This window comes from Acipenser ruthenus, chromosome 30 (genome assembly GCF_902713425.1).
Source record: "Acipenser ruthenus chromosome 30, fAciRut3.2 maternal haplotype, whole genome shotgun sequence".
NCBI lineage: Eukaryota > Metazoa > Chordata > Actinopteri > Acipenseriformes > Acipenseridae > Acipenser > Acipenser ruthenus.
The window spans coordinates 1,100,489-1,123,141 of record NC_081218.1 but is presented as its reverse complement, the minus strand read 5'-3'; the positions used below and the strand labels follow the sequence as shown (position 1 = coordinate 1,123,141).

General features: G+C 39.9%; 1 protein-coding gene across 2 annotated transcripts in view; it reads left to right on the top strand.

Moving 5' to 3' along the window:
* Window positions 1–601: 601 nt before the first annotated feature.
* LOC117395014 (protein Smaug homolog 2-like) overlaps window positions 602–22,653 on the top strand; it is a 33,510-nt gene continuing 11,458 nt past the window's right edge. Inside the window, exons 1-7 of one of the 2 annotated variants that reach the window (XM_033993853.3) lie at window positions 602–1,167; window positions 6,433–6,894; window positions 15,932–16,414; window positions 17,743–17,985; window positions 18,595–18,704; window positions 19,730–19,816; window positions 21,999–22,275. In XM_033993853.3, coding sequence (XP_033849744.3) covers window positions 6,699–6,894; window positions 15,932–16,414; window positions 17,743–17,985; window positions 18,595–18,704; window positions 19,730–19,816; window positions 21,999–22,275 — 1,396 coding nt within the window. In that variant the 5' untranslated portion in view covers window positions 602–1,167; window positions 6,433–6,698. Of the gene's footprint in view, window positions 1,168–6,432; window positions 6,895–15,931; window positions 16,415–17,742; window positions 17,986–18,594; window positions 18,711–19,729; window positions 19,817–21,998; window positions 22,276–22,653 lie in introns of both variants that reach the window. The other variant, XM_059005146.1, reaches the window with a different exon arrangement.

Below are 22,653 nucleotides of genomic sequence, written 5' to 3'. Positions count from 1 at the left end.
TATTAATTACTGACGTTACTGTGGTGGCTTTTGGCATTGAAATATCGTGTTTTTGGTTTTTTTTAAGTGTTCCAAAACAGTTTTAAATATATATTTATGTATTTATTTTCATGTACCTTCATCATAAATTATAGTTATGTAGGCATAGCATTTTTTGGGACACAGTACATACATGCTTTATACGATCCTATTATTATTATTATTATTATTATTATTATTATTATTATTATTATTAATAATAATTTGCGTTTAGTTCGTAGTTTGCGTTTTGTTGATCACTCTCCAATCAATCAAATCGAATCCGGCTGTAAATATAAGCCATCACTTCCCCTGTGCCACGATTGGATGCCTACCAGCCAATCACCAACCTGTTCGATATCCCATTTCTTTTGTACTCGCTTTGCCGTTCATTAACAAAAAAATAACAATCGTTGTTCCCACACCCCACCCCTTCAAGCCTGCATGTCAATCAAACATCCCCGTTCTTGCTTGTGATTGGATCTTATTCCAGTCAATTTATAATATATTGACCAATCCCAACTTTGCTTTCAGATACACCGTCCAACTTCCTCAGACTCGTTATTGTCTGTTTTCCTGACGTCAGTACGCAATGCCGCACTGTTTACGTTCGCTGCGTCAGGTTTTCAGAGTGGAGTTCATGTTTTTTTTTTTTTTTAAAGATTTCTCCCAGTTGTGTGTGTGTGTGTTGTGTTGTGTTTGAATAATTCTTGTGTTCATTGCGGATTTTTTTTTTCTTCTGTCTTCCTGCGGTGGAATAAAACAACGGGACGGCCACACACACACACACAAAAAAAACTATTTAAAAATAATAATAATTAAAAAAAAAAAAAAGATGTCCGATAAGCAACAGATCACAATGCATACAGATAAATGGCATCCAAAAAATTAAAAACACATATATACAAAAAAAAAAAAAAAAAAAAAAAAAAAAATGCTGATAGAAGTCTGAACCGCGGTGAGCGAAAAAAAATTATAATCAACCACCAGGGAGGTCAGATCCCACATCCACCAAGCGATCAAGTAGCCCCCCAGTCAAAACCTCGCAAACTGCCTGGCTGCAAGCAAGACTTGACTTTTAAGGCCAGGCTCCCCACATCCACCGTAGTTGTACAGCACTACTCTCGGGACAGCAAGCAACAGCTCAAGGTTTGTGCAATTTTTATTCTCCTATCGTTTTTACGTTAGTGTGAGTTGGTATTCCAACGACGCGTATAGCAAAAAGAACAGACTGTGTGCTTTATATTTTGAGAGGGGGGTGGGGGGGCACGGTGGTTACTATAACGTTCAGTTTCAAAGTTAAAACGAAAGGAATTGGGGTTGGCTTGGTTTAAGGAATTTAATGGGAGGCAGAAGTACCAATCTGTGCAGTACAGGACCAGCGGTAATACAGACATTAAAAACACAGTCAGCGATCTTTACAGAACAACAACTGTGTTTATTGATGTACGGTATGGGCTTCAAAATAATGCAGGCTGCAAAGTTAATGTACATAATTACGTCAGGGCTTGGTTAACAAGCATCTGAGGGAAATAAATGCAGACGAACATGTAGGGAGTCGTAGAAGAAAATTGCAAAAGGAAAAATAAATAAATAATGCATGGCCATTGTATGTGGTCGCGGTGAATTTTTTTTTTTTTTTTTTTTTTTAAATGTAATAATAGGTCCTGACGTCTGTGCCGATCCATGCATGTCCTGTTGGATATCTCTGCTCCTGTCCCTATTCTGCAGCATTGCATACAGTATTTAGAAACGAGAGACGGGTAATCAACGAGGAATATTTTAGAACGAGAAGCGCAAGGTTTCCCTTCTGCACAGCGTTCGATAAAGACAGCACTTTTTTTTTTCATTGCTCACACATGCAACAATTAAAATGGCTTAGCTCCCTGTCATTCAAATGGCAACTTGCATCATGTTGGCTGTGTGTTTTGTTGTGTTGGCTGTTGCACAGTCTGAGCGGTTTATTTTTAGAGTAAAATGGTGGAATACATTATAACAATAACTAGGATACACAGACAGCCACGTACCGCTCCATGTTATTGATTATTGTCCTGGCATTTAATTTTGCAGGTGTCAGACAGTGGCTTGTTTCGTTGTCCCTAACTACACACGTTAATGTAAAATACATGTGTGTTCACTAAAGTTGTCACAAAGCTAAAAAAAAAACCCAAACAAACAGAAAACCGCGATATTAAAGCAAATATTAAAATGGTCTTCAGGGCCCGGGACCTTTTGAGGCATTACCGAAATACAGTGCTTGTATGGTGTACAGTAACATGCTCATAGTACTGCTGTTGTAAATAGACTGTAGCAATACAGTATATTTGATTCGTCAGCTAACAATACTGTTCTGTTTTGTTTAGTATTGTGTGTATCCTACTTTATTTTCTAAACTAAGTTAAATTAAACAGTGAAGACCTGCTGTAATGCAGGGGTCAATTTCTGATTTTCAATTTTGAATTCCTTTTTTTTAAGTGAATTTCCAGTTCCTTCGAAGGAATTGATATTTTGGAGACCTAAGTAATTGTTGTGATGGTTCAGCTGCTTTCATTTGAAGCCAATTGTAATTGACTAACAACCAGTGACTTGAATTTAACTAATGTGTTGCCACTGTGAGAAGCTCATTAGCAGAATAGTGTGAATTGCAAATTTGGAATGGCAGCATGCAAACTGGTGAATTTCTTTAATCTACTGTAGTATGGATGCCAGATAAGTTTTGAAATTAAAATACTTGCTTTGCTATGTTTACTACAAACTGTATGGCCTACATAGCAAATTAAATAGGTGTATTTATTCACTTGAGATTTTTGGTACCATCTCTGTTTGGGTCTGGATGAAGAAAGTGACAAGCAAGATGCAATAGTGGAAGCATGCAAACTACCATGCTAGACAGTGAACAACGTAAACAGAGGGCTTGAAAGCAGTGAATCGATGTGTTATACATAGACTAAGATTATATATCAGTATAAAATTGAACAAAGTTGTGGATTCCAGAAGCAGCATCGCATTGCCTCTTGCTCTGCAGTGGGTTAGGGAGGCAAAACCGGCAGCGACTGTTTCTCCCAATTGCGCTACAGCGGATCCTACCGGACAGGTGCCCAGTGAACTCGGGCGGACACCTGTATCTCGCTGACTCCTGCTCTCGAGTTTCTGGGTGTAGAAGAGGTTCGGTCGTGGGATCAGAGGACCCCCATTGAACCTTCCCCTGAGCTGTGTCTGTAATTGCTGTGGTGAGAAAATTAGGGGTAAAATAATTGGGCACTGTAAATTAAACGAAAAAAAAAGATCATGGGACTCTCTTTACAAATCAGTCAATCATCTGGACTAGTATTACTGTTAACACGGTGTAATATTTTTGAACCTGTAGTAGCATTTCTGTCAATGGGGCAAAACCAAATAATGACCCTCCGTCAACACCCCACGTCACCAGATGATCTGCTGAGTCAAGTCCCTTCAGAGGGGGCGTGTGAGGTAACACTCAGTCAGCGTTCTTCCAACACTGGTGACCCCCAGCCCCCCATTCTCCAAGTGCCAGAAAACTGCTGCCTGCTTTTAATGACACTGTCTCTCTCTCTCTCGCTCTCGCTCTCTCTCTTGCTCACTCTCTCTCGCCCGGTTGTTTTTGCTGAGTAGGTTTCTAAAATGCCAAGGATTGAGCTGCTGTCTTAGAGGCAGTCTGTGCAAACAGAGATCCTCAACCCTCTGTCAATCTGGGCTGAGTTGTATTGCATCCTAATCTTTTTTTTTTTTGTAAGCGGTGCATGTCTACCGTTGGCCTTTTGCAATAACAGATAACTGACATTGTAACTTTAAGATTTGAATGCTCTAGTTCAGGGCATAGGAATGTCCCATTCAGGGCTCTTACTGGGTTTGACCTGTGTTTATTGAGCACAAACATTTAGAAACTGTGCAGTCTGGTTGAAGCTTTCCATTTCTCTTTGCTGCTATTCAGTCAACTATTTAGTTAGTTAGACCCCTCCTAGAATACTCTGTCCAGTTTTGGTCCCCTCATTGCAAAAGACTATTGCATTTGAGTAGGTACAGGGAAGCGCAACTCAATAGCATGAGCTATTCATAATTCTGTCCCACAGGGATGAAGTGCATCAGTATGTCACAGTGCATATAAAACAGTCTATTCTTTAGGTGAGAAGAGGAAACAGATGTGTAAGAGGAACTTGTTCTTTACCTTTAGGATACATATTTGTCCTAGTAACATCAACAAAGAAAACTTCTATCTTGTATGTGGTCCAGCAACACTTATCTCAATCTTATCTTAACCAGAAAAAGTCCTTGCTTCCATGGGTCGTAGTTCAGACTCACTCCATTGGTCATCTAGCCTCAATCAGAGTCTATTGTAAGGGTCTAAGCAACTGCATGGTGCATTACTGCTGCCCTAGCCTTATTGTAGGATTCTTGCACCTCATTGCAAAAATGAGAAAGTTAGCATCATTTTTAGTTGTGGGACACCTACGCCCTTTGTACCTTTTTAAAGGGCGCTAAATCATTGAAATAGACCACCAAGTGTCCTTCAGGATGCGGACGTGGCAGATTATCCATAGCTTTGTTGTATTTGAAATACTTTCAAATCTTGGATACCCATTTTCATCTTAATAAAAGGTGGCATCAGTGGTTAATGAAGTAAGAGGAATACATTTTACAGCAGTGGGTTAACGCAGTGTCAGCTAAAGGGTGGAGACTCGCTAAATGCTTACTTTAAAAGGTAAGGGAGAGTTGCTGTTAAGCTGCAGATTCATCTCTCTTAGTTGTTACTCATTCGTATTTGGAGGCGGTGCTGATCATTGGGAAGGGATCTGGCTGTTAGCTTCTGCTGTTTGGTGTAATTATGATTGCAAGTAGATCTCGGCTTAGTCGCTTTTCTCTATGATTCAGGGGTGCCTCATGCTGCCTGGGAAGGGGGTGGTTACCAGCATTCTGACATAGCAACACTTGTTGCCATGGCGAGGCTCATAAAAGGATGCGGCCTACTGGTGCAGTGCAGCCTAATTCATACATTGTGCTGAACGCACGCACAAACACACAAACCCCCCCCCCCCCCCTTTTTTTTTTTTTTTCAATCACTCTGGGATTGTAGAAAGTAAAACTGCAATATTCATATGTTTCATATTTTGTGGTTTATTGTTTTATGTTTTATTCTTCCAGGTTAAAAATGTGTATAAACTGGTTGGGCTCATTGGATAAATAATGTGTGAAGTAATTAACACACATTCTACTGTACAGAAGTGTTTCTGTCCTTATTGTAGATACTTTTTTTTATGCGGCATCTAATTTATTTTACACCCGAGACATTTGTTTTTACTATAATAGGATATAAGTTTTATTTTCCAGCTAATTCAGAATCAAAGGATATTTGTTTAACATTCAAACAGGAAAATCAGTGTTTGTCCCAGCACTATAAACTAAAGCTTAGAAAATATTACAAGCTTTAAATTTAATCTATGCAAGCTGCACTGTTATCTTATGACTGTGTGTGTGTTTTTTTGTTTTGTTTTTCTTGTGGCTAAACTACTAAACACCTGCTTTTTTGCTGAACTGCTGTAGCAAGCATGGGAAATAATAAACTACAATACAGAATCACACATAAAATATAATATTGATCAGTAAGATATTATTTAGAAAATATGTTCAAGTATTCTTTTAAAAAAATGTTATATGTCAATTCCAATGTCACCTTTGATAAGTCTGCATCTTCTAACCCTGGTCCTGGAGAGCCACAATCCAGCAGGTTTTATAGGTAACCCTTAATCATCACTAAAGACTTGGAAAAATTACATTTTGACTAGTGAAGCAGGTTTTTTTATTTTTTCCCAATGTAAGTAGTCATTTGTTCAATTAAGTAATTTAGAGATCACTTTTGGAACAAAAGTCTGAATCACCTGCAGGTCTCCTGGACCAGAGCTGACCACTCCTGATGTAATTGAACAAATGAACTTTGCTAAATTGATCAACCACTTACATTCTTCAGAAATTGATTTCAGGGTTACCTATAAAACCTGCTGGATTGTGGCTCTCCAGGACCAGTGTTGGCCACCTATGCTCTACCCCATTAAATGTCATTGTCCTCATTTGAGGACAGGCTACTTTGTAATTTTGTGGAGCATTTTTAACTGGCATCGATCTGTTATTAAGTTTCTCTTTAACTATATTGTTATGATAACTTACTCTAATTTGGTTCACTACAAAAATCTCAATGTAATGTATCAAACTACATAAATACAACTTGTGTTCTGATTTTTTATTTTTATTTTTTTTATTTTACAAAGAAAAAATGATTTGTTACTTAATTGGTTATTATTGTGGAACTATCAAAGAGACAAACGCAGATGAAAGGCAGCTTCTAAAGAAATTGTGCCTAAAATGTCACACTTATTATTTCTTTTTATTTCCTCCCCAAAGCGAACCGAATAACCGACGCGCAGGAAATCTAGAAAACCCAGGTGAAAGAAATCCAAGAAGTATCTTCCAAAGGGGACTGACCTGTGGAGAATGTTCTATTGAGGATTTCTTCCACGGTGAAGATATTGGAGGGAACCCAACACCCCCGAAACCATGTGAGGGCCTTTGGCTTGCGTCAGCTGGGATTGGAGCATCGTAACTGAATTGGGACTGCTGTTGCGTTTGTGTGTGTGTGTGTGTGTGTGAGAGAGACGCACAGGGATACAATGATGTTCCGAGACCAGGTGGGGATCCTGACTGATTGGTTCAAAGGCTGGAATGCGTGTGAGCAGACGGTGGCTCTCTTGTCACTGCTCAAGAGGGTGACTCGGACTCAGGCTCGCTTTCTCCAGATCTGCCTGGAACACTCGCTGTCCGACTGCACAGAGATCCACATCCTAGAAGCCGAGGCAAACAATGCTGGTGAGTGTACTTGCCCTGTTCAATTACAAAACCTCCATATCTAGAAATGTCACTCTCTGAATATTTTTACAATTCACTTTATTTGGGTAATTCACTCTTAGTCCATGCTGCCAGTAATATGTACTACAGCAGAACCTCAGAGTTATGAACGCCTTGGGAATAGAGGTTGTTCATAAGTCTGAAATGTCAGTGACTCTGAAAATGAGTTTCCAATGGTTTTAATAAGTGTGTACACCTGCTATCTACAGCCCGAATCTGCCAAACAATACAAGGATACAGGACAGTAATGAAATACTCATTGCTATGGTTCTAAAGTTTTTAAAACTGTACTAATACATGGAAAAAGGCGACATTGAAGTTACCATTGAAACACAAAAACACAGATTTAAACCTCCTGGAAATCCTGGGTTACAAAGTTCTTGTTTTTATTTTATTTCAAACAAAATCTGTTCATGCAGCTTGCTCAGTCATTCAGCTTCGTTTTTTTTTTTCTTTTTTTGGGGGGGTGGGAGTGGGGGTGGGGAGGTAGGGGTAGGGAACAACTTGTGCTTTGTTTAAAACTAAAATGTTCCTTCTAAAGTTCCCCATGCTGGCTTCGAAATCTGCCTCATTTTTGTCTGGATAAATTTGTTGGTACAGTCATTTTGCCACCTTCATGACCAGCACGCCAATTTATAAATTTAAAATTGCTTTCCAGTCAGTCCCAGAGGCTGCCGTACAGTACATGTGGTTTTGATTAAAACATTTTGGGCCTTGACTAAAGTCAATCTTGACACCCTTAGTGGTACATTTAAAATGCATTTACTGTGGACTCGTCGGACATCTTTGATATTGCAATAATATTCTTTTTCTCAGAGTTTAGTGTGCTGGGTTATAATTTCTGTGGGCTTCTCAATGGACAAAGTTCTCCAAACGCCTATTATTGACCGGCACCCAACTGTGGAGGATTCAGTCTGTCCCTCCCATAGATAACAAAACTTCATGCAAGCACATACTGTTATGTGGGACTAAACTGACCATCTGTTCAAGAAAACCTGAATAGAATCATTTTGTTGTTGCAGCATTTATTTCAAACAGGGCATGCAGATTATTTATCAAGCTAACAAACTGCTTTAAACAATATTATGTTTAATTGTTAAATATCTAGGCATACCTTTTTTTTTTTTTAAAGAAATACGTAGTTTTTTACTGTGAAATACTGCCCTACTAATAGTTTCAAATAAATTACCATTACATATTCACCTTTACCATACATGTTTCATATAGGAAAGACCTTATGTGAATGGCAATACACATTTGGTAACATTTCCTGGGACTGTTGTATATCTCTTTCGGTCATGAATTTAATTCCATTTTTAGAAATGTTAAAATGGCTTGTGTCAACTCTATGGAGTTCAAGACGTTGCCTTGCCATAACTTTTTAACATCTGTGCATTATACACATATAGGAAACTTTAACATGGTACAATTCTGCACACAATGACTGAAGGGGATATACTTTTAAGTGAAATTGTTTTTTTGTTTTTTATTCAAACAATTTGCCACTTATTTAAGAATCAGGTATTGGTAGGACAGTCAAACCTGTTTTATGCATGTAACCCAGAGGTGTGTCACATTCCAAGGCAGCCCCCTCGAGCAGACAAACAGAACTGGAAGTGAAAGTGATACAGAGCATCCGGTCATTTAAAAACATGTTGCTATACTTCCCTGGGTGGCCCTTTTGGAAACTGTCAAAATTCAGATTTATAGACAGTGAGACCTCATTATGAGGCCAGCCAAGGGATCAGAAATGTAGGCTACAGAAGGTGTAACTACTTGTACAGCATTATAATATTTTGAGTATTCAAAATAAATTGCAGGTACTGACTTGTTGAACCATGTTTTTTTTTAATGCAAGCTGTTTTGGTAATTTTTTTCTCTTGATTCAAGCTGTATTGAAATGAATATAGTATAAAGCTTACTAGCAAACAGCATAATTTTTACAGCCCAATACAATTTAAGAAGCCTGTTTTTATTTAATTATTTTTTTCTGGTAGGCTTGTAAACAGTAGTCTGACTTTGCCAGTTAATGACGTCTTATTAGTTATTTTAAAAAATTGTTTATCTTAAGAGGAGCATACTAGAGAAAACAATGAGCCAATTCTGGCGTTTTTAAAGCAACAGAAACCAGTCGCTATGAAATGTGTCCCGATAAACGGAAGTTCTGGTTGCGTCAGCTTTTAGGCCCTAGATCTCCCTGGGACATCCCGTGTCATCCATTCACATCCCTGCCACCTCGTTTGCATCTCCAAACAATAGCTTTTATTATGGTGACTGTGGCCAGCTGTACTCTGAAACATATACAACTCATGAGTCATGGGTTTGAAGAGCTTTCCTTTGGGATTGTATGTGTGTGTGGGGGGGTGGGGGGTGGAATGTGTGTGGTGGGGGGGGTGGAATGTGTATGTTCAGGAGTTTAGACTGTCTTGAGTAAATAGGAAATTCAGTGAGTCTCGGTGTAACCAATGCTTGGGAAGGCCCTGAGGGCATCCTGTGTGCAAGGCAGATTAAGCAGGGAGAGTCAGGCATGAGTGTCTTTGAGTGCTGCCTTGTTTTTATTTAGGTCAAGTTCATACTTGAAAAATTGTTTTCCTTTCTGTGTGAATAAAAACAAGAAAGACAGCCGTTAATTAGCATCTATATTCACTCAACTGCCAGGCTATAAGATTCATATCTGAGATACTAAAATCATAACTGTACCCCACTGCATGGCATGGAACTCACACTTGCCCAGCACCCAGTCCTGGTTTCCAAAACTGTTTAAAAGATCAAGAGCCAGGAGTTTGATGTTAAAACATGTCTTCCTCAATTATAGCAGCAGGAACAACTCCTATTTTTATATCTACAGACAGGTGTGACTTATACATGCAGTGATATATAGATCAGATCAGAGCACATTTGCCTAAACAAGTTACATAACCCATGACTGAATGCAAGGCTTGTATCTTATTCACTGCACTATTCTCCTTGCCAAGCAGCAAGACGTTAGTCCAGCACACACCCTATTGCACGGACAGCCTTTGGTCTTTCATTTTTTTTTTTAAAAAACAGCTTGCATTACAAACTAGCTACCTTATGGAAAATTTTAATTTTTAAGTCTCAGTCTTAACAATTGCAATTAAGCTGATCCAAACGGCATGGGATATGATCAGATAATCTTGAAGTGTGCCAATTGCATTCTGACAGCTGTTTCCAATAGGGAAGGTCAGTTACTGGTAACAATGATATAATCACTCTGGTGTTTCCTGCCCAACTCCATCTGCACACTGGTCTCAGCGCAACACTGTTTCCACTCACAGACAGTGACATTCCTTTCCTTTCCTCTGCATTCTTCGCAATCCATTCAACCTCGCCCTTAACCCTAAAAACTCTTCATGGTTCCATTTGAATGTTTCTGTGACCACCGACCCATTTCTGGTGGTTGCCCCCCCCCCCCCCCCCCCCCCCCAAAAAAAAAAAAACCTTGTCCTGTTGCATAAGGAAGACTAGCTTTGGTGAAAGTTTATCCAAACCAGTTTGGAGAAAGTGAACCACTTTATAGTTTTGGTATTATTTTAGTAGGCCAGTAAAATAAGTTGTCACAGTACGTAAGATTCCACATTTCCTGTTATTTGATTTTTTTTTTAAAATCTAAAGTAACACGTAGTCGTTTTGTCTTTTTCGAGAGGTGTGTGATATTTTGATGATACTAAATGAGGTTAGAAACCCAATCCTGGGTTTCAGATCTACCACCTATTAACTCCTTTAGATACACTGGGAATTGAATGGTTGTTATATATACTGTGTGTGTGTGTGTGTGTGTGTGTGTGTATATATATATATGTATATATATATATATTATAATATTGAAACGATCAAGAGGCAGAACACCCCTGTTAAATAATGTTACTCCCTCATAGCTGCATAAACAACTCCTAATAGTAAACCTACAGATTTAACTTATTCATACGATGGTAAGTGTGATCAGTTCTGATATTTGCAGAATTTTGTTCCCATTATGTACTGTGTGCTGAGTGTGTAAAAGAAAACATGCACTATCTCAGGATAACAGGCAGGCTTTGTTTTGGTGCTGTTTGTTTTTCAGTTTCGGTTTTGCAATGGTGTATGTATTGGTCTGTAACTTGATGCGGTTTGTAAAAGCAAACAGTAGCTTGTGGATGGGATAGTGTACTGTATACTATTGTGCAAGATAAAACACCCCACAGACAGGAACAGACTTTCAAATATCCCTGTAGATTTCAACAACATATCTGCATTAGAGTAGAAAGATTATCTTCTACGATAAAGCAACTGCGTATGATTTGGGTGTGGCGTGCTGCAAGTGAATGGGGAGAATATTCCAGCCCAGTTTATCGGTATGCTAACAGACTGGTAGTGTCAAGGCAAACGAATGGTATTACAGAATGAAGGCTTCTAAATCTATTACATGAATCCCTTTGAACCTTTTTGTATGAGCAAGCATTAGTGTGTATAAAAATGCGCACATGCATGTTTGCAGTTGGATTTGAAGGCTCATGTGAACCGCTTCTTCCTTTTTAATACCTTCTGAAAGCGTTGATTTGTTGTTGATTTATTACCTGTAGGATATTCCAGTGAGTTGAATAAACAAAATCTACAAGAAAAACAGAACACTGGAAAAAGCAACTCTGTCGTTCAAGGTGGTCCCACTGACACACCTCTGTACTCGTGGGATTTAAAATAAACAAATCCCTCTTCCGACTAATAATAAAAACGCCCTAACGAAAAATATACGAAGCACAAAAATTGTCAAGTGCAGGGCCCTGCTGCAACGACAATCAAGGTCTTCATAAAAGAGCCCATTATAAAAAAATAATGAAATATTTTCGTTATTTGTATACATTGCCAGCTTTAAAATAAATGCTTATTCTCACTGATTTTGTTTAGGGGTATATAGTGGCTGGAGTATAAAGCTGAGCAATGTTGTTCCCAGTTTCCTCTCCAGCGCTTTGCCAGCACCCTAACTGAAATCCTACAGCGCTGTTCTTCTGAAACAGCAGTTCAGTTCTCTGGATTGAAGGCGTGCTTCTTTAGTCTTGCTCCTTCATTTACTTAGTATTCAGAGCACACGTTACTGCTATGTTTTTCTGTCTCGCACATTCCACAGCCAGTGGAGGAATCCTGAAGTAGAGGGAAGACTCCCTGCTTACTGATCTTAACCCTTTTGTGCACTACACCAGTGATTTATTTATTTATTTATTTATTTATTTATTTATTTATTAATTACTGCACACATCATAACCTATGTACAGCTATGGATAAACGTTTTGCATCACCCTATCATGGGGGAAAAAAAATAACAGCAGTGACATACAGAGAAGCCAGTGGAATATTGGATTTGTTTTTACTGGTATTTGTACATGTGTGTGAAGAGGAGGGGGTCGTCAAGTGCCAGTCCCAGGACTCTTATTGCAGGACATTTTCAGATATTCCAGGTTTTACTATGAACTTGGTTATCTTCTGTGTATAGGTAACAAGTTCAGATGAGTTCTATGAAATTCACAGTAAAACCAGAAGTAGCTCAAACTGCTATGCAATGGGAGTCTTATTTCCATCCCCAAAATATAACCTAAACAGGTTTTCGGTTTATAATCTCATTAATATCCTCTGCAGCGGTGATTGATTTTCGACCGTGTGTTTTTGGCTCAGGACACCTAACTGTAGCTGCGGCCAGCCTAGCAGGTTATGACCAGTGACTTTAAAGCTGAAATAACTACAGAGTTAGTTTTTTTTCACATGTTTTAAATTATTCTCCACACTAAATGATGCTGAGCAAGTTATTAGACTGGATACGTCTTTGTTTTTGTGGTAAAAGAAGCTCACACTTGTTTATTTTTTTTTTTCTTTTTCTTGGAAAAAGAATACAGATGGTTGCAGTTTAAAGCTGCCCAGGGCTATATTACTGTACTGTCAGAAATGCCAGCTTACTTTGTGAGACTTTCTTTAACCCTGCATTATTTAGGCCTCCCCACCTTGTTTCATCAAACAAGTATTAGCAGGTAAATACAGAAGCTCATACTGCCGATGCATTATACGAAAGGTACCATTTAAATAGTCATGCTGAGATTTTAGTAAATACTTGTCTGTTATAAGCTGGTAATTTCTGAAATATAATTGAAAGTGTTGAAGTATACTTTTAACCTACATTTTATTAATGTGCTGCCTGGCCCTGTACAGTAGCTACAGAAAAAAACATCCCAATATGTTTTATTTTTGTGTTGGCACCTATAGGTAATGTCAAGGTTTGCCCAGATCACAGACTTGATCGAATGTGGCATAGAATCCATTTAGTCGTTAATATTTCAAAGCACAGGTACAGAGAGGCTACCTAATACTCTATGCATCTAATACAGGTGTTTTATTTATGTTTTAAAATACAGTTTTGGTTATTGTGAATTTTACACAGGCTTACATTGAAGAGCCACAATATAAATATAAGCTGAGCACTTCTGTCAGCTGTAGGACTGACATTTAAAGAAACACATGTTTAAAATGTAATATCTGTTCCTTTTTTTAAAGAAGGCTCTGTTTGCAAGCCTTACTTTCAGATTGTGTAGCACTTCCTCCATTGTTTTACCTGGTCCCTTCAACAGCTGTCATCAACCAGCTGTTTCCCTTATTGACTGACATGCTTTGCATACGGTAACATGCTTTAACTCACAAGCACTACTGAGGTGAAATGACCTAGGAAGTAAAACGCAGGGGGGAAAAAAGGAGGCTGAGAACGGTTTTAAAATGTAAATACGTGTTTCTTTCAGAACTGGACCTGTGAGACCAATATAGCATTGCTTTGCTTCAGATAACCCTAACAATTCTCTGGAGCTTTATGTTACTAAAAAAAAAAAAAACATACAAGAATGAGAAAGCACTGCTCACTCCGGATGTGGATGAAATGTTTACGCCCACTCATCACTTGATTGGTCAGTGTTGTGATTCACTTCCACCCATCCCGCTTTGGGAAAGGATCAGAAAAGAATTGGGGGCAACTAAATTGACATGAAAACGCAGTATCAGGGGCAGCAGGGTTTTCAACCTGGGTTGAGTGGTGCATGGAAATTAGGTAATAGTCCCTCAACTGGCAAACTTAGAGAACCACGTCACACGTTTTCTGTTTGCAAGTACTTTACAAACGTCTCTGACTTAAACTGGTTTCCATAGCGATTTTCTAAAGAAGTTGAAGTACTGCCTCCTTGGAAATATTGTGTGCTGGTTGAGGACGGCCAGGAGCACTGTTTTGAAGAGCAACCTCCCCTCCAAACAGATCAGCTCAGCCAGCTGAGGAAAAGGGAAGGGAGGGGGAGGTACTGTTTAACATTCTGCTGGAGGGACAATCCGCTCATAACAACATAGTGAATGAAAATACCTCTCAGTCAGACTGCAACAGCGTAAAGTATCCCATCTCATATACACTTCCATTCACTATATCGGTCTCAGACGTGCAGCTTAAATGTATGTTTGCATTTTATATCTAGTTCTACATTTGGTGAAATACATCTCTGTTGACAAGCCATGCTTTTAAGCCCTGAAGGTACACAAGGAGCGCTTTGTTCAAATAGTTTCTTCGTAAAAAAAATAAAAATAAAATAAAAACCTTTTGGGTGCGTCTCAAGTATCATGAGGAGGAAACTGACAATTTGGATAACCAGATCCAATCTAAAACAGTGTTCCGTGCACCTCCTCATTGCAAAAATAAGAAGGTTAGCATAATTTTTTGTGGCACACATGTCCCTTGTACCTTAAAGGGTTAAGCAGTTTTGCACTTCCTGCTCGCCCTTGAACCAGCAGGCTTTCCGCTAATAACATGAGGTGAAATGTATTTGGAAGTGAAGTGAAGCACAAATTGTGTCCCTACTAGACTGAAAGACTATAACTTTGAGAATCCATTTTCTTTTAGTCTGTGCAGCCTGACTACATCAAGAGGGGAGCGTAGTGTCCAGCAGTCATCGCATGTTTGCAATTTTGTCGCAATCGACAGCACTGTAGTTTACCGCAGTTAGGTTACATTCACGCACATTTGTAAATCTGGCGGCTGTTGTGCCTTGTGAATTTTGCGATCAGTTGGCACCTCGGTGGGACTGTACTGTAGAAATGACAATTCCTGCTTTAGAAAAGAGACAGACACTAGCTCAAGCATACTTTATTGATAGTAATGTATGCTGGCTTTGTCTGCCTCTAGCGACCAGCATTATTGTGCTTCGGTCTATCCAGACTGATCTGGTGCTGTAAGTGTAAGTCTACAAGAAGTACAATCACCCTTGTGTTTGTAATGCATACATACATTAACTCGGAAGGCTGTTTCAATTTCCAACTTTTTTTTTTCTATGCATAGAATTTATTAAAGCTACGGTAATGCATTTAAAAAATGGGCAGTTCACTGCAAGGAAAAAAAACTGAGAAAAGCCACGTTGACGCATCGGGAATGGAGGATGTGAGCTATGAAATAGACTGAAACCACCAAATTTAGTTAGCCTAAAACAAAAAAGAATTAGGGGGTGGACTTAAGTCTTTAAAATCTTTATAGGAGTTGACAAAGGTAACGCTAACCTTTGCTAAAGCAGTTAAAACAATACACCTTGCACATATTTCTGAGATGAAAGGCCCATTTTTTTTCTTTCCCGTTGTGGGCAAATTGCCCACATTACATTTGATATGAAATGGCCAGTTTGACAACAGTGGGGAAAATAGAAGCCAAGGTTTTAGGTGAGAAAATGTTGTTTCATATTCAGTGGTCAAGAAATAAATACGCATTTCTCTTGCTTTGCTCTGGGCTACTGCAGAAATGTCCCGACCTTGACACGGATGCAGTACATTTATTATATTGTCACAGCTTTAGCTTGGGGCCCATACAATCAGCAAATACAATCCAATATATTTATTTTTTCAAGGTGTTAATCAACACACACAAAAACAAACTACAGAATAGATTGGTTGGTTATCACCCTCACCCTGATTGATTCCTCAATCTTCTCCTGTCCCCCAGCAATCGTCAGCCAGTGGTACCAGGAGCCCAAGGAGAAGATGGTCTCTCTATTGCTCTCCCACCTGCCACTGCTGCAGCCCCGCAATGCTGAGGCCAAGTGCGAATACATGAAGCTGCTTCAGAAAGTGCTCACCTACACCATCGAGAGCAACCTGTTTGTGGAGGAGAGCCGGCAGCTGCTGTCCTACGCCCTGATCCATCCAGCCACGACCCTGGAGGACCGCACCTCCCTGGCCATGTGGCTCAATCACCTGGAGGAACACCTGTCCAGTGGCTACTCGGGCAGGGCTTCCTCCTCCTCTTCCTCTTCTGGCTACCACCCCCGGCAGGGCTCTGACGAGTGGACTGGCAGCCAGTCCGAGATCGTGGACCCAGGCCACGTGTGGCAGGACAAACCAGCCAACACTGGGCAGAACGGGCACATGCCCTTCCATGTGTCCACTTCCGTGCCATCCACCATGAACAGTATCAGGAGCAACACAGGTAAGGCAAACGCGTTTCTCTCCATTCTTGTTGCTGAATCTTGTTGCTGGTAATGTCTAGCGGTAGCCACCACAAGCGCCAGTTTTTAAATAAAAAGATGGTATTGATTATACTTCTTATTGAACGTCTCTGCCAGGTTCCAGTCCGTAAGTGCGCCCTATAGCCAACAGGACTTTTGAAACTCGTTTTAAACAGTGACATCCATTTCAATCAGCCTAAACGACCTTGTCCAGAAAAATATATATAACTGGGTAGCGTAAAAAAAAGAGAACTATTGTGTTTTCTGTTTATCCCACGCATAATTAACCATGTACTGAAGATGATCGGTTTAATGACGTATTGTGGCATCACACTGCTTCCTGCCTGGCCATTGGAATATGAAAAATGAATAAGTAATGCAAAACCTAAAACATCGTCTGCAGTGGTCATTACCTGTGGATATTTGGCCTTGTCTTTTCATTAAGTGCCTTTACACATGTCACGGCAGTCACTTGTAATAACTGGTGCATTGCATCATCCAATAGCTGTTGCACGTGTGAAAATGCTATGTTCTGCCCTTTGCCTTGAGGAAAGGCTCAGTCTTCAAAAGACAAACTGTGCTCATATTAACCAGTTAATCCAGTAACACCTGTAGGCAACAGCTGTCCTTTTATGAACCCTAGTAGTAATCTTAGAATCTGGTTGCCTGTCATTTTTAGTGCTTACCGTTCATCTTTTTCATTTATCCACACACAGTTCATGTTTTTATCCACTGAAGCATCACAAAGCGGAACATTGACTTTTTATAACAGCGCAAAATTGATGTTAATTCTATAGGTTGATGCAACACTTTTTGGCCATAGCGCGTTTCTTCTGTAGGGGTAGACAGGGTCTTTGAAAATAAGCCTTCTCTGGCTAAACTCCCCAAGCATGGCAATTTGATTGATAATGCCCATGCCTCCAGAACTAATGTAGGGCTGCTCGTTTCACTCCAGTTTGCACCAGTATGCTTAGCTGCCCGTGCAGTCATTACCTCTTGCCGATGCCATTAATACTAACTAAAGCATTACCTTCCCAGATGTAGTCATTTAACATTATGGGTATATTCTAGGTTCAGTTTGGGCTGTATGTGATTTAAATGAGTGATGACCAATTCTTCAAATGTGCTTTTCTTACTATTTATTAGTCGGAGTATTGATCTTTTAGGGTTTATTTTGGTTACCAGAAATATGCATTTGACATAGACGTTGGCTTGTGTAAGTACAATAGGAACTGTACAGTGTAAGGTTGCGTATTTAAAAATCAATATTCATGATATTTTTCATTTACTTGTCCTGGTTGCTTTGCAGTTCTGTCAAGCCAAACCCACCCCAGCCCCCTGAAGAGGTCCATGTCCCTGGTGCCCGCAAGCCTGCAGGTGTCTGGCAGTGATTGGACCAGCCAGGAGGATCTGGGCATCCGGGGGTCCTACGTGTCCTCAGACCACGCTCCGCTCTCTCCCCAGAGCAGCGTGGCGTCCTCGGGCAGCGAGCAGACTGAGGATCAGGGGATGGGACGGAACACCTTCCAGGAGGAGGGCAGCGGGATGAGAGGTAGTCCAGGGAGTTCCTGAGAACAGGAAAGCTGAGGGAGCATGGCGCCCCTGTGTGGCTTGGTACTTGGTTTCAGGAGACTGCATGGCACACCAGGGGAGGCTTGGGGTTTGATACAGCAAAGTTGCCTCAAACTAGGTCTCCTGGAACCAGGTTTCAAGCCACTGTTCCTGAAAAAGTGGCTCTGTGTTGCCACGGCTTTAGTTTTTGCCTTTATTAGTTCTTGAGATAGATTATTCTAACTTTGATTGAACTGATTGTGCCCTACCTGCACAGGATTAAAACAATTAATTTTGTGTTTTGCTTCCCTAGTTGTTAAGGAAGCCTATCGAGGAGAATAATAACCTCCATTTCCTGAACATGGAGAGACTCACTTTTTGGATGCATGTTAAAACGCTTCCATTTAAAATTTCATGCAATTGGTGCAGAGAGGAGAGATCGTTCATCCCAAACATGCTGTAGTGGACTGAGATCCAAGGATGGCTACAGAAGATGCTTGAAGTCTCTGCTATGCTCCTCAAACCATTCACACACAATTCTAGCAGAAGGGGAAGCAGGTTTCAGGCACTTTTTCTGTTATGAAATATGACTGACCAATCTATTTTTCAGATGTCCCTACGTGGCTTAAAAGCCTTCGTCTACATAAATACGCAGCACTTTTCTCACAGCTGACCTACGAGGAAATGATGACGCTTACTGAGCATCACCTGGAGTCACAGGTTTGGGGAAGCATCTTTTCTTTTTTACTTTTTATTTTGATTATTTCTTATATCTGTGTCCCATCTGAAGTCTAGAGGTGCAACGACACATTCAAAGCGATGATCCAAAATGTTAATTGGATCTGTAGTGTTTTATACTGCAGTTTTAAAGTTTAGGAAATTAAACGGAAACTACAAAACCGATGTGTAATCATCTAAAATCACATTTATTCAGCAAATAAGAGCCACTGCTTTTGAAGTGTCTCTGTAGTTTCTATCTATGTCACAATCAATATTGTGTGCTTAAGAATTCCCCAGTATGCAATGAATGGTTTCACCTCTGCTGAAGATGATTGTTGTAACAATGTTTTGCTTGTGGTGGAGACATGAGGAAAGTGGCCCATGCAGAATGACCTGATCAGGTTTCAGAGTATTCTGTCAAAGGTAATGGGTTTGTTTTTATTTAAGTTTTCAGTTGTGGATTTAGTGGACGTAGACTGCCAGATCACTTTGTTACTTAATGTGGGTTTGGGCCACAGCTTGCACTCATCACAGCGTTGACATGGCATAGACTCCACAAGGTGTCTCAAGAGATCTGTTCAGTCATTAATAGTTCACACAACTGGTGCAGAGAGGAGAGATCGTTCATCCCAAACATGCTGTATTGGATTGAGATCCAATGATGACTACAGAAGATGCCTGAAGTCTCTGCTATGCTCCCCAAACCGTTTGCACACAATTGTAGCAGATTGTTGTCTTTTGAAAGAAGCCATCATTATCAGCGTATCGGTTGGACTTGATTTGCAACGATGTTTCAGTAAGTTATGACATTCTGGAGCAATCAAGGGGAGAACATGCCCCACACCAGAGCGATGCCAAATCCAATCCGGTCAACAGGTCCTATTGCAGTGGTCAGGGAGTATAGGTTATGGTACTTTCTGATACAGACGGCTCTATTTGTATTTGCAGCATCACAGAGGTTATGCATGTTACATGCTTGTTCGAAGCGGGGTTAATAAATTTGCTTGACCCTTATGTTTTTATAGAATGTTACAAAGGGAGCTCGACACAAGATTGCCCTGAGTATCCAGAAACTGAGGGAGAGACAGAGTGTCCTGAAGTCTTTGGAGAAGGTAAGGCATTCGATCAGTCGATAGCTGTAGGGTCTTTTTAATGGTGTAGTGTCCCCATACAGTTAGAATAGATGTTTCTATATTTTTTTCACAAGCAGTTGAAAACACGTGGCAGAGTTGGAGCAATTAGTCACTGTTTTTAAGGTTGGAAATAAAGTGGAAATTGTTATTATTCCACATTGTAACAACAAAATGAACTTGATGGTTTGCCAGTTTTTAAACCTTGCCCTATTGTCAAATGAAAATACAAGTTAATCCCAGGATTTGCTGGCGAGCTGAGCTGCAATTAGAGGCTGCCCAAATCTGTGGGAAAAAATGCAATTTTAAGTAGATATCTGCGGAATGTTCTGCGGAGCATCATATGTGTTTAGTATTTGTATTAACCAATACTACCATTAACTATCCAACAATGTATGAGTTACGTACTTAACAAAACTAGAACTTTAGCAAGCTGTTTATGATAATTATGATGACGATGTAACTGCAGATTATGGCAGATCTGTGGCATACTGAATTCCGCGGGAGCCTGAAAATTCCACGATTTCCGAGGAATTCCGTTATCCGCAGATTTATACAGCCTCTGCCTATAACAGATTACCCTTTTAACCTTCAAATGCTGCAAGTAGGAGTATGAATCTTAAGCATGTTGTGTCAAGTAGGTTTGAACACACGGTATTTGCTGCCTAAACTATAAACCTGCTTTGAAGACGCTGTACAATTTGTGAGCAAGCCGAGTGTACAGAAGGTAGAATGAAGGAATTCTCAAATGGAACTCTGGGGAAGTGTGTGCTCCACTTGTGGTAATGATGTATAAACCACAGGTGTTAAGATTGTGCATGCAAACAAAGAGCTGTGTAAATTAACAAAAAGGTAACTTCGACTTCTTATTTTGTACATGTGTCATTTTAAAAGCTTGTTTTTCAAGGGATTTCCACCAACGTTGCTTAACTTCATGAAACCATGTTGAAAATAATGATAGTACAGCTATGGCCAAAAGTTTTGCATCACGCTATAGAATGAACTGATTTTGCTTCGTAGTCGAATGAAGCCTGCAGAATAATGTTACGTTGTTATATTGAGTTACATAACGCTTGATAAGTTTCCATGTACTTAATAAAAAATGTGTGATTTTTCGAAAACTAACGTGGATTACTGTACGACTGTTCAGGCTTCCGGTAGACCTTTTGCGATATCATTTTGTAGTTTCTTTGATTTACATGATGTTAAATAAAAGATCCAAATTATGTAATGCAGTAATTTATTTGTTTTAAATAATGCCTCGGTCCTAAAATTCTAGGTGATTTTTAAAACGTTTGGCCCTGCCGCTTTTAAATGATTGTTTGAACTGGTTTTGCACAAAATGGGTTAACACTGCATTTTAAAAGGGTGAGAATAAAATTTGTTGAAATGACACACCTTAAAGATTTAACTGCAGGTGTTTTAGTATGTAGTGTTAATCATTCTTTTACCAAATAAGCCACCTATTGTTAGTGCCTTTTGCTATTTTTTTTTGCATCCTTCTATTGTTAACCCTTTGTTTATTCCCTTCCTGGCTTTTTAAAATATCATTGCTCTCCTGATTTAGATGGAGACTTATTAATAATAATATGATTATCGATAATACTTTACACAGGCAAAGTTATTACATAAGGTAATTTACAAATATATGGTAGCTGATTGATATAAAAGTGTTGTCAGCTATGCAAGTCAAATAGGTCTTATAGGATCCAAGTGATTCAGCATCAACAACATGACTAACAAATTTCGTACCCCCGTCTCTTCATTAAGATAGTAGCGTGCTAACCAGCGCTCCAGGTAAGCTATGCACTGGGTGTTTTACGAATTAAAAAAACACGAATTGCGCATGATATTTAAATGTAATGCGCAAGGAATATGCAGAGCAATTTTGCTGCACAGTTTGAGGTTGCATGTTATCAAGCTTATACTTCGTTGGTTCCTGGCGTCTCAATGGGCAATTGTTAATATACTGCAAGCGGTAGCTAGAGAATAGGTCACGAGCAGGCTAAAAAATGCCAGGGCAGCATAACTATTATAAACACGTTAATAAGAAGTCCGGTTTTTCAATTTGTTGTAATGTACAATTGAAGCCACTCCCTTCCAGTGCGTGTTTGTGATTGGTCAATGAGCGACGGGATTGTTCTGACTGCCTTGTGCTCTACAGGACATTCTGGAGGGAGGGAACCTGCGAAACGCTTTGCAGGAGCTTCAGCAGATCATCATCACGCCCATCAAAGTGCACAGCACGCCACAGGCGGCTCAGAGAGAGCCTGACTCCGCCTCCCAAGCATCAGACAAGGGAGGCAAGCAGGGGGAGGACAAGGACCAGGCCACAGAGGGCTTCCAATCCCCAAATCCCTCTCCATGTGACGCAGAACCGTCAGCAGCGCCCATCCATGAGGGAGACATTGCGGGTCAGTTTACTAGAGTCATGGGGAAAGGTGAGCAAACCTGTGTTTAGTTAACTATTCTCCACCAACAGCACTGGGCTATATTGTCTGGGTGTATTGTCTTGTTGTCTCAAATATTCAGTCCAGGACCTTGTTCCAACCTAGTCCTTCACTACTCAGTTGCACAGTTCTGAGCTGTGTTGCAGCTAGGTGTTTAATGGAACCTGTGTGTTAGTAATTAAGGACCTGTTTGGGAAAGTTTGGAATGGACTGAAAGAGCCCAAGTGAGCGTGATTGCTTTATATTGTCTACATTTTATTTCAGCTTAACAGTTTACTATCCGATATTGTGTGTGTTCTCCCGTCATTTCTGTTGTTTCTGCTTGTTTACATTTACGAGCAAGTACGTGTTTCAACATCTTCTGGAAGC